This window comes from Chiloscyllium plagiosum, unplaced genomic scaffold (genome assembly GCF_037043375.1).
Source record: "Chiloscyllium plagiosum isolate Xiang-an unplaced genomic scaffold, Cpla_swu_hap1 HiC_scaffold_5, whole genome shotgun sequence".
NCBI classification, from domain to species: Eukaryota; Metazoa; Chordata; class Chondrichthyes; order Orectolobiformes; family Hemiscylliidae; genus Chiloscyllium; species Chiloscyllium plagiosum.
Window position 1 is genome coordinate 7,653,996 of NW_028270143.1, and position 13,027 is coordinate 7,667,022.

The window sequence follows — 13,027 nt, forward strand, 5'->3', positions numbered from 1 at the left end:
CAAGAATTACTATTTATTGCAAGTATTTAGCCTATAGCTACAAGTGGGCACTTATAAGCTGTCAGCATATAATGCTACCAGTTACTCTCATCTCCTTAAAATCTCCCCATCACACGCACGCCCATATGCGCACAATTATTGAGCACAGGGGAAAAACAGGAAAGATAGTTCAGTTATTTTTGATCCCCACTTGTATTGCAGAAATGGTCCTCCTGACTGTTCTGCTGACCAGCACGTAGCATCCTAGTTTTTCTCTGGCTACTTGCACTGGTTGGTAAGAGACCCAAAGTAGCTGGTTCATTTATAAAAAGTATGCACACCCTCCGCTCCAAATCATCCGTAACTCAATCTTCAATTACTGCTTGTTTAAATAATGGAATACAATATGCCTGCAATCGATGTTAGGTTACTTGCTTTCAACACATACAACCACCCTTTCAAAAACTGGTTTGAAAATAACTCTTTCTCATTTCAGTCCACAGTTTTTACAGAAAGCACAAAATAATAAGACACAGTCCTTGCAATATATCGATCCTGACGATATGCTCATCTATAAAGCACACACACTGCCATTATTTGGCTGGTAGCTGAGAATGTCGGAGCTCTGATGCTCCTCTCTCTTCTTTCTGGGGCTGCCATGTTTAATCAAGTGACAGCTATAGAGTGATACAGCATGGAAACAGACCTTTCAGTTCATCTCGTCCATGCTGACCAGACAGCCCAATCTGACCTAGACCCATTTGTCAGCTTTTGGCCCATATCCCTCTAAACCCTTCCTATCCATATAGCTATCCAATGCCTTTTAAATGTTGCAATTGTACCCATCTCCACCACTTTCTCTGGCAGCTTGTTCCTTACATGCACCACCCTCTATGTGAAAAGTTTAGCCTGCAGGTCCCTTTTAAATACTTCCCCGCTCCCCTTAAACCAATGCCCTCTAGTTTTGGAATTCCCACCCTGGGCGAAAGACATAGAACATAGAACATAGAAGAATACAGCGCAGTACAGGCCCTTTGGCCCTCGATGTTGCGCCGATCCAAGCCCACTTAACCTATACTAACCCACTATCCTCCATATACCTATCCAATGCCCGCTTAAATGCCCATAAAGAGGGAGAGTCCACCACTGCTACTGGCAGGGCATTCCATGAACTTACAACTCGCTGAGTGAAGAACCTACCCCTAACTTCAGTCCTATATCTACCCCCCCTTAATTTAAAGCTATGCCCCCTTGTAATACCCGACTCCATACGCGGGAAAAGGTCCACACTGTCAACCCTATCTAACCCCCTAATCATCTTGTACACCTCAATCAAGTCACCCCTAAACCTTCTTTTCTCTAATGAAAACAGCCCCAAGTGTCTCAGTCTTTCCTCATACGATCTTCCTTCCATACCAGGCAACATCCTGGTAAACCTTCTCTGCACCCGTTCCAGTGCCTCCACATCCTTCCTATAGTATGGCGACCAAAACTGCACACAATATTCCAGATGCGGCCGCACCAGAGTCTTATACAACTGCATCATGACCTCAGGACTCCGGAACTCAATTCCTCTACCAATAAAAGCCAGTACGCCATATGCCTTCCTCACCGCACTATTTACCTGGGTGGCAACTTTCAGAGATCTGTGTACATGGACACCAAGATCCCTCTGCTCATCCACACTACCAAGTATCCGACCATTAGCCCAGTACCCCATCTTTTTGTTATTCTTCCCAAAGTGAATCACCTCACACTTAGCTACATTGAATTCCATTTGCCACCTTTCTGCCCAGCTCTGCAGCTTCTCTATATCCTGCTGTAACCTGCCACATCCTTCCTCACTGTCAACAACTCCTCCGACTTTCGTATCATCCGCAAACTTGCTCACCCAACCTTCTAACCCCTCTTCCAGGTCATTTATAAAAATGACAAACAGCAATGGTCCCAAAACAGATCCTTGCGGAACACCGCTAGTGACGGCACTCCATGAAGAAACTTTGCCATCAACTACTACCCTCTGTCTTCTTCCATCCAGCCAATTCCTAATCCAAACCTCCAACTCACCCTCAATGCCATATCTCCGTATTTTCTGCTGTAGCCTACCATGGGGAACCTTATCAAACGCCTTACTAAAATCCATATATACCACATCTACCGCTTTCCCCTCATCAACCTCCTTCGTCACCTTTTCAAAGAATTCAATAAGGTTTGTGAGGCACGACCTGCCCTTCACAAAACCATGCTGACTATCCTTGATCACATTATTCCTATCCAGATGTGCATAAATCCTATCCCTTACAATTCTCTCTAAGACTTTGCCCACAACAGAAGTGAGACTCACCAGCCTATAGTTACTAGGGTTATCCCTACTCCCCTTTTTGAACAAGGGAACCACATTTGCTATCCTCCAGTCTTCTGGCACTACTCCAGTAGACAAAGAGGACATAAAAATCAAGGCCAATGGCTCTGCAATCTCCTCCCTTGCTTCCCAGAGAATCCTAGGATAAATGCCATCAGGCCCAGGGGACTTATCTATTTTCACCTTTTCCAGGATTTCCAACACCTCTTCTCTACATACCTCAAAGCCATCCATTCTACTTATTTGTGACTCAGTATTCACATTGACGACAATGCCCTGTTCCTGAGTAAATACTGAAGAAAAGTATTCATTCAGTGTCTCCCCAATCTCTTCCGCCTCCACACGCAACTTCCCACTACTATCCTTGACTGGACCTATTCCTACCCTAGTCATTCTTTTATTCCTAACATACCTATAGAAAGCCTTAGGGTTTTCCCTAATCCTACCGACTAAGGACCTTTCATGTCCCCTCCTTGCTGCTCTTAGCTCTCTCTTCAGGTCCTTCCTGGCTACCCTATAACTCTCAATCGCCCCAATTGAACCTTCACGCCTCATCTTGAGATAGGCCGCCCTCTTCCATTTAACAAGGGGTTCCAATTCCTTATTAAACCACGGCTCCCTCGCACGACCCTTTCCTCCCTGCCTGACAGGTACATAATTATCAAGGACACTCAATAGTTGCTCCTTGAACAAGCTCCACATATCATGTACACTCTTGCCTTGGAGTCTACTTTTCCAAGCCACACATCCTAAGTCATGCCTCACCGCATCATAATTTCCCTGACCCCAGCTATAACTCTTGCCCTGTAGTACACACTTATCCCTCTCCATCACGAGAGTAAAAATCACCGAATTATGGTCACTATCCCCAAAGTGCTCACCTACCTCTAATTCTAACACCTGGCCTGGTTCGTTACCCAGAACCAAATCCAGTATGGCCTCACCTCTTGTTGGCCTGTCTACATATTGTGTCAGGAAACTCTCCTGCACACATTGAACAAACACTGACCCATCTAACGAACTTGAGCTATAGCTTTCCCAATCAATATCAGGAAAGTTAAAGTCCCCCATAACAACCACCCTATTACTGTCACTCATCTCCTGAATCACCTTCCCTATCCTTTCTTCAATGATTCTAGGACTATTAGGAGGCCTGTAAAAGACTCCTAACAGGGTGACCTCACCTTTCCTATTCCTAACCTCAGCCCAAACTACCTCAGATGGCAAGTCCTCATCCATCGTCCTTTCCACCACTGTAATACTATCTTTGACAAGCAATGCCACACCTCCCCCTCTTTTACCCCCACCTCTGGCCCTACTAAAACATTTAAATCCTGGAACCTGCAACAGCCAATCCTGTCCCTGTTCTAGCCATGTCTCCGTAATAGCCACAACATCGAAGTCCCAGGTACCAACCCACGCTGCAAGTTCACCTACCTTATTTCGTATACTTCTTGCATTGAAGTATATACACTTCAAGCCACTTTCCTGTTTACAGACACCCTCCTTGGAAATTGATGCCATGTTCCTAACCTCCCTACACTCCAGGCCCTGCACCCTGAAGCTACGATCTGGGTTCCCATGCCCCTGCAGAGTTAGTTTAAACCCCCCCCAAGAGCACTAGCAAACCTCCCCCCAAGGATACTTGTGCCCCTCAGGTTCAGGTGTAGACCATCCTGTTTATAGAGGTCCCACCGTCCCCAGAAAGAACCCCAGTTATCCAAAAACCGGAATCCCTCCCTCCTGCACCATCCCTGTAGACCTTGAATATACACCCTACCCATGCCCCTCTTGATTTTGTAAACTTCTATAAGGTCACCTCTCAGCTTCCAACGCTCCAGGAAAAAAGGCTCCAGTCTATTCAGCCTCTCCCTATAGCTCAAATCCTCCAGTCCCAGCAACACCCTTGTTAATGTTTTTTGCATTCTCTCAAATATAACAACATCCTACCTATAGAAGGACAAACCAGAATTGTACTCAATATTCTAAAAGTGGCCTCACCAATGTCCTGTACAGCCGCAACATGACATTCCAACTTCTTGGGTATCTGAAAGGAATATATCATCACAAGGAAAGAATGGGGTGAAGAAGGGGAGTTAAGTGTCATACCACCCACATTTTATATCTGATATCAAATAACAGAATGTGGATGATGTTGCCAGGGTTGGAGGGTTTGAGCTCTAGGGAGAGGAGTTGGGAGGTCATGTTGCAGCTGTACAGGACATTGGTTAGGCCACTGTTGGAATATTGCGTGCAATTCTGGTCTCCTATCGGAAAGTTGTTGTGAAACTTGAAAGGGTTCAGAAAAGATTTACAAGGATGTTGCTAGGGTTGGAAGATTTGAGCTATAGGGAGAGATTGAACAGGCTGGGGCTGTTTTCCTTGGAGTGTCGGAGGCTGAGGGTTTATAAAATTATGAGGAGCATGGATAGGATAAGTAGACAAAGTCTTTTCCCTGGGGTGGGGGTGTCCAGAACTTGAGGGCATAGGTTTAGGGTGAGCGGGGAAAGATATAAAGATATAAAAGAGACCTAAGGGGCAACTTTTTCACTCAGAGGGTGGTACGTGTATGGAATAAGCTGCCAGAGGATGTGGTGGAGGCTGGTACAAATACAACATTTAAAAGGCATTTGGATAGATATATGAACAGGAAGGGTTTGGAGGGATATGGGCCGGGTGCTGGTACGTGGGACTAGATTGGGTTGGGATATCTGTTTGGCATAGATGAATTAGACCGAAGGGTCTCTTTCCATACTGTACATTTCTTTGAACTATGTAGATTTTGAGAAATGGCATAAAGCAATGATATAACATCATCCTGAATCTCTCAGTGACATAGAATGTTCTAGGCTCTATCATGGCTGGTTCCATGATATGGAGCATTTGTAACTGTTTCAGCTTTGCTCCCTTCTTCTGCAAATATCTTTGCCCTGAAAATGGGAAAGTAGGATGTGTAATTCAGTGCATTGTGTTTGGGTGATGTGGCTGACAAAGCTGAATAGCTGGAGTATGTGGAAGCAGTGGGAGATGGCTTTGAGTCCAGCATCATTAGAAGGTGGGTGATGAAGGTCACCTCTGTGTCAGGTGAGAGTCCTGGCTGGCATTGATTGCTGGTAAGTGAGTGACGGTGGACTGCACATCAAACTGGTCAATGTCTGGTAAATTGGAGGTGTTACGTTAAAATGTTTTCACTGACTTTTGACAATCTTTGTGAGATTATTCATTTCTTCTAGCATTAGAGTGACTAATGCTCCTCCTAATTTTGTTTCAGCAACAACATATATTTTATTTTTAATATTTTATGTTGATATCTAGTATTTATGGCGGAAGTCCCTTGTATAGGAAACAGCCATTTCATCATTTACTTATAGAAAGAAAGTGTTAAGTAGCCATGGTAAAATAGTGATGGTTCAGATCGCCTCAAAATCTTTTTAAGAATGCACATTTTAAAGGGATGTCACATATGCTGTACTTGGATAAAGTATTTGATTTTGATTTTTATAGCACAGTTGGATATTGAAGCACCTGTAAGTAAACAATGTTTCAACGTTGAATATAAATTTAATTTGAAGTATTTTATTCACTACAGTGTTACATGTAAATAACTTTCTGAACTATTCATACTTTGTGCGCAAATAGCCACTTCCCAAACTAAACTGAGCCAATCAGCAAATCTTATTCATTTAAGTCAGTTAACAGAAGAACAAATGTTAGTGATTACCAGGCAATCTCCATAGTACTGAATATTAACTGTATAGAGTCTCACCCTATCTGGTTTAGCCATTGGATGTTCTGGAAATGTAAGGTTTTGTTTATTTTTCATGTTTCTTTTTTCTCTCACTCTTAATAATCTTTCTTTCCCACATTTTATTTCTTTCTCCACCTTCTGATTTGCCATCAAATTCACACCCTGCAGTTTACAGTTCCTTCCTCATCCATGCACTGTAGGTTCACAAAGAAAGACACACAATTGCTGACTCTGCTCACTCAGTTTATGTGCAGGCTATCAGCTTCTTGTGTCACAAGTTACCATAAGTACTGTCGACATGAGAAGTTCAAAATCATGAATATGCGAACATATAACTGCTGCTGTTTAGTACATTCTGGTCTAATGTTGGCTATCTTAAATTGAGAAAACCAGTGTGACAAGGTTTCAGAAGAGCAAAAGGAAATATAAAAACAATGCTATGCCATTGAACTTCTTGAGTCTGTTCCACCATTTAATTAGACCATGACTGATCTGTCCTTGAATTCCATTTATCTGTTTTTGCTCCATTTTCAATGATATTATCACCTAACAATAACCCTATCCATCTCAGTCTTGAAAGCTTGAATTGTCCCAGTATCCATGATGTTTTGGGAAGATGAGTCCAGATTTCTAACACAGTTTGTGTATAAAAATATTTCTTGATTTCATCCAGATTCAATTACAATACTGTGTCCCCTTATTCGTGATCTCCATCACCAGAGAAGATAGTTTATCTGCATTTACCATATCAAAGCTCTTAGCACATCTCGATCACATCACTCTTCAATCTTCTATAAAGAAATAGAAAAACAAGACAATTCATCAGTAGTCATTGAAAGAAATTGCAGCTTCACACTTAAAGTCCAATATTTAGCCATTCCCATTGCCAATCTTCTAACCTCTTCAGCTCACCCAGCTTTAATCCAGCTGGAATAACGACTAAAATGGTGAGGGTCTATGTGCCCTTCCATTTTATATTTGCTTGGCCCCGAAGAGGGGGTTACACCTGAAACGTCGACTTCTCCACCTCCTGATGCTTGCCTGTTCCTCCAGCGTCCTGTCTGTCTACTTTGGATTCCAGCATCTGCAGTTTTATTTTTGTCTCTAACCTGATTTAAGATACAGGCAGGCTGTAATTTATGTAAGGAAGGTAATGACATAATGAAATTTCGCTGGACAAGTGGAAAATGGTGGAATTCTATGTTCATTGGAATTGAACGCTAGTGTCAGTAATGGTGACCATAAAATTATCATCAATTGTTGTAAAGGCCATCTGGTTCACTAATGTCCTTTAGAAAAGAAACCCTGCCATTCTTACCCAGTTTACAGGTGACTTCAGATCCACAGTGATGTCGTTGGCTCTTGACTGCCCTCTGCTGAGCAAGACACTCAATTCAATGGAAATTAAGGAGGGGTTTGTTTGTTTATCGGTGATGCTCAGATCTCATGAAAGGATATAGGGAAAGCTCAGGCCCAATATTGGCCTGCATGATCTCAGGCTACCAGCAGTAAAATTCCAAGGAAGTTCTTTTGTCCATAAGGTCTTGGAGGATGGATGTATTTTAATAGTCCTTGTGGATAAGGACCAATTTGAGTGCTCAACCCCATAAATACAATTTGTTTGCCATACAGCTTGTTTTCATAGATCCATAAATGTCCCAAGTTCAAAATTACTAGAATAATTTTTGCTTGTTTGAAAAATTAGGTATTTTGGTAGGGCGTACTGGACAGAAATAGGCCATTTGGTCCCCCCAGTTAATGCCAGTGTTTGTACTTCATTGTCAATCTCCCATCCTTTTCTATCTACCTCAGTTAGCATAATCCTGATTCCACTTCCTTTAAAGAAGTGTAGATTTCTGTGTATAATATCTGTACTATCTGTCTTGACCGCTACCTGTAACTCTTCTTGCATTCTATATCCTCACTGCTCTTTGCGTAAAGACATATATTCTGAATTCCCTGTTCTGTTTCTCCGGGTATTTCTGGTATCCTGTATTAATGGCTCTCTACAAGCAGACTTTGGACAGCCAATGGTGGGTGTTAAATCCACACAGACTGCTTGCTAGCAGGGTGACTGAGGGATGAGTGTAATATGACAATAGGATAAGAGGGGCCAATGGAGAATCTTGGGGGTAAAAGCATTGTTTCAACGATGGCAGGCTCAAATGTACAGCCATTAAATAGGTCAACAAAAGCATTTTAATTTAAGATAATACAGGAATATCTTGTCCATGGGTGAACCAAAATTTAAACTATTTGTTTACTCAACCTTAATTGTACTTGAGCATTTTCAAATTACATTGCAACTTAATTCTGCTTTTTGTTTCCTCAACAGAATGTGAATGGCATAAAATACCATGCAAAAAATGGTCATCGGACTCAGATACGTGTCCGCAAACCATTTAAATGTCGTTGTGGGAAGAGCTACAAGACTGCACAGGGTCTGAGGCATCATACCATCAATTTCCACCCACCAGTGTCTGCTGAGATCATCAGAAAAATGCAACAGTAAAGGAAATAAAATACCTGTACATGTGTCTATATGAATATGTAAGTATATGTGCTGGTTGGACTATACCAACAATCCCAAGCATCACCAGCAATTGCTAACTGAAAAATCCTGCATGTAGGATAACTTCAGCAACCTATTCAACACTAGTAATTTCTGCCTTTTTTAAGTGTGTGCTTAAAATTCTGTCTCTTAGAATAATGTATCTCTGGACTGTAGTGTACATGCCTTTGTACATGTGTACAACTGCTCATAATACCTATAATCCATTGTTATTACATAAGGTGCTAAAAGTATAGATATTTGAAAATATTTCCTCAAATTTGCATACTGCCAATGTTCACATTTCAGTATGTTTATGTGTGGTGAATACATTGACTTATTTTAAAGCTGTTGTATCTTCAACTTTTTTTTAACTTATAATTTTATTGACTAGTTTTATAATCCAAAAGCTGGCTGACCAAAGGGGACTATGTGAAATGTAAAATTCTTCTGATTATATGGAAGATGCACTGGAGGTAATGTTAACTTCTGCTGTGAGTGTGAACTGGTGATGTCTGTTTTCTGCTCTTGGTTCATCTCAAGGTATTTTTACCATTGACCGCAAAGGAAATGAAAATCGAAGGGACATGCCACTGAGCTACTGTCATCAGTTTCACAACACAGGCAAGAGTTAAAATTAACCTCCTGTTTCTGTAACTCACTGAGAATGTGGTACAGACGCCAATGGTAACTTTTACTTCATATGAACAAACATTGCAAATGTCAGCATGGTCTAAATTTGTAAGTGTTTCGTACAGCAAAGATACAGCAGTATGTTAAATATGTTGATGTATCTGCAGCATGTAAAGCTACAAATTTACAAAACGTTATTAAAATTGTTATTATACCAGAGGGAAATGTGCAGGTGATTTGCACATTACTTTTTTAATAGAATTTTATATAACTTTTTTTTTAATTTTCCCTTTCAGGAAGATATTTGCTTTCTTGGTAATTTGTTATGATATTAAAATGAATAATTTTCTTGATATATACCACTTTGAATATGTTCTGTTATGTGGAACTGAACTTCTTCATCATAATTGATGAAGTTTCTGAGCACTTTGTAGTTACCTGTTGCAAGTAGATTTAAATGTTTGTGTGTTGCCAATACCTGCAACCACTGTACTTGCATGTGCCTATGGTTGCAAGGACAAAGCATCTTAAGGAGGTGGTTATGGAATTTTCTTTTATGTTAAACCTCCTACTCATGGTTAATGTATTTTTGTGAATTTCTCTTGTATTAATAAGCTCGTCAATGCCTTGTTACTGAAACTCACTGCATTCCATTTGTAATTAAGTGGTAACACTGTGCTGCATGTGAACAATGTTTGCCATACAGATGGTAAAATACTTTACTTGTTGAGTAAGCATAAATTTGGCCATTTCCAGTCTTGATGGCCGATTGGCAGGAGATCATAATAGTTTGCCCTTCTTGGTACTGCTCCATTTAATGAGAATGGAAACAGCATTTTGGATAAGTCAAAACACTCAAAAACTTGTCATCAATGCATGTAAATTCTTGATAAATAACTACTATAATTACATTTTACAAGTATTTGCTTCTACCTTGTGGCAGTATTACAAAACATATATGGATGGGGTTACTTTGTTGTGTATATCAAATTGTATCGTCAAGTCTTTGTAAAGTGCGCTCTAAATTATATTTTTCATATGTTCTATGCGGGATGGGGGGGTGGGGGAGGAAATGTTACTTTATTAGAAGTAATGTTGAGGGGTGAAATCGGAAGGTACCCTGATAAATCACACAGAAAGCTGCTTTCAAATGTAAGAAGTAACAAATAAATAAATAAATAAAAACACCTCCGACTCGATGGCTATCTTCTACTTTCAGAGATGTGTAACTAAGGGTTATAGTTCCAGTTTGCCAGAATATATTGTTAGCACCTGCACTTACAGTTTGCTAATTCTGCCAAGGAAAAGAAAGTATGCAGATATTTTGAGAAGGCTCCTTTCCGCTCTGCAAGTGGACTCAAAATGTGGAAGAAATGTATCGCTTTTTAAGAACCAGCTCTCAGCCAAGCTATCTGGGCACAGCTATTGAACCTCAACAAACCTAGCAATTCATTATGAGTAATATTGGAAAAGACATTTGGAATTATTTCACAAAAAAAACAAATTACAGGAACAGCTCAGCAGGTCAGGTAGCATCTGTGGAGGGAAATCAGAGTTCATGTTTCAAGTTAAGTGACCCTTCAGAACACTGAATGTTTACCATTGCAACAGGTTGCACATCAGCTATTTTATAGCCAGATGCAATGTGAAGCTACCTCTACTCTGCCCAGTAATGTCTTTTATTCTCAGTCAGGAGCACAGTACAGCATTTACTTCATTTCTCAATCACTTTAGCCCAACTTGTGTGAGAATGCCAGTTATGACCTGTTTTATACAGTCAGCCCAACTCCCCAGAAAAATGATTAAGACTCTTATCCAGGACCCATGAGAGACTTGTTTTGATCCTATTAGCTTGTATTGAATTGAACTTAAATTGTTGAAGTGAACAAAAGCTTTGCTTATATCAGTTTCTTAAGAACCTCCTTAAAGTCCTGAATTGGGCAGTCAGGGCATTGGACTTTGAATTTAGAACTGGTTTCAAATCTCCAAGCCAAACCTTCACATTTTTTCAACAGTTTTCGTAAGTGTAGGAGTATTCTGTTTAAAACACCTTGAGTATTCTGTGTCATCTAAATTCAAATTGTCCTAATCTGCATTGTTTTGAATTTAGATTCACATTTCATACCCGGTTCCAATTCTGTGGTTTTGATTAATTTTATACCAAATAGAACCGAAACTGAAGCAAATGACTAGTTTTGGCAAAATAAACCCATATCATTACAGATGTAGAGCATTAACTTGAATAAGATGATGGTGAATTGGCAATCTATTTTATACTCCATCTCCTTTTGTTTTCCATTGAAATTAAGGATCAGAATGTAAAACAAGCTGTCAATTTATTATTGCAGGTTTTTGTTACCGTTCAGAACAAATCTTCCCCTCAAACTTTCATCAAAATGAATTTGGACAATCATACCATTTATCTCCTACAATGTAGGTCCAATGTTGCTCTTTCACGGTACAGACTTTCAGTTAAAAACAAGCAAATTTCCTTATAAAATGTATAGAAAAGGAATTACAGGTAAAGTAAATAATCCTACAAACAAGTATTAACCAATACACACTCTTATCTCATTCAAATAATCTCCCTTACTTTAATAATGGGTGTAGTTTTCCTATTTTGAAACTCAAAGCAAGTTCACCTTTCAGCTTTCATTTTAAAATTGCAGTATTTTTCGATTATTGTAATCAAATGTCTTGATTAGTTCTCTCAATAGATAAACCAACATTCAAATCAGAAAGGTACTAGAGCTGTTTAAAATGAGATACATTGACTGTAAAACTTCACAGAATGGCAATGACATGTTACTACAAACAGTGTATAGGATCTGAGCAGAAGAAAATCATAAACTCCTGCAAGTAAAAAAATTAATAATGATTTGGAAATACATGGAGTATGAAATGTTGTAAACCGGGAAACTTTAATATTCATAGCCTCAATGAAGAACAACAGAATGGGTAGGTGAATCATGAAAATGAAAGGGACAAATTGTAATGGATTTGCACATGACCTTAAGCAGAATAGACTAGCAAATCTACATTAAAGTGATACCAATGAAGTGAAAAGAGTATTATCATGCTACAAGTTTGACACTATTATGTGCTTTAAGATGGAATGATATTGACAATTCTGAATCTGATCAAGTAAAATGGAAACATGAATTTATGCTAGCCATGTATACAGAACCTCACTAGAATTAAAAGGTGAGTTCACTTTTTAACAGTGAACTTTTAACACTTTTTAATCCCGACAGTGTGGAAACAGGCCATTAGACTCAACGGGCCCATACCACCCCTCCAAAGAGTATCCCACCCAGGCCCATTCCCCTACATTTCCCATGACTAATGCACCTAACCTACACATCCTGAACACTATGGGCGATTTAGCATGGCCAATTCACCTGCACATCTTTGGACTGTGGAAGGAAACTGGAGCATCCGGAAGAAACCCACGCAGACACTGGGAGAATGTGCAAACTCCACAGTCACCCGAGGCTGGAATCACCTAGGTCCCTGGTGCTGAGAGGCAACAGTGTTAACCACTGAGTCCACCATGCCATCCCATCAAATGTTTAAAAGTTTCTTAGGATTGTTTTTAAGCTTCCTTGATAGGAGTTCCAGAAATATTGATCAGTGTGAATCTCAAGATGGCCTTAGACACTCATTAGAGTTGAATACTATGCCAGATCAGAATGTTTATTCCTTATTTTTCCTGTAGTTTATGTCTCAACACAATGGGAAAATAGTTTCTTCA

General features: G+C 40.0%; 1 protein-coding gene across 2 annotated transcripts in view; it reads left to right on the plus strand.

The window, feature by feature from the left end:
* Positions 1-10,460, plus strand: part of jazf1b (JAZF zinc finger 1b) — a 280,042-nt gene extending 269,582 nt beyond the window's left edge. For both annotated transcript variants that reach the window (XM_043689536.2, XM_087986958.1), the window contains exon 5: positions 8,425-10,460. In XM_043689536.2, the coding sequence (XP_043545471.1) occupies positions 8,425-8,601 (177 nt within the window). In that variant the 3' untranslated portion in view covers positions 8,602-10,460. The remainder of the gene's footprint in view (positions 1-8,424) is intronic.
* Positions 10,461-13,027: the final 2,567 nt, after the last annotated feature.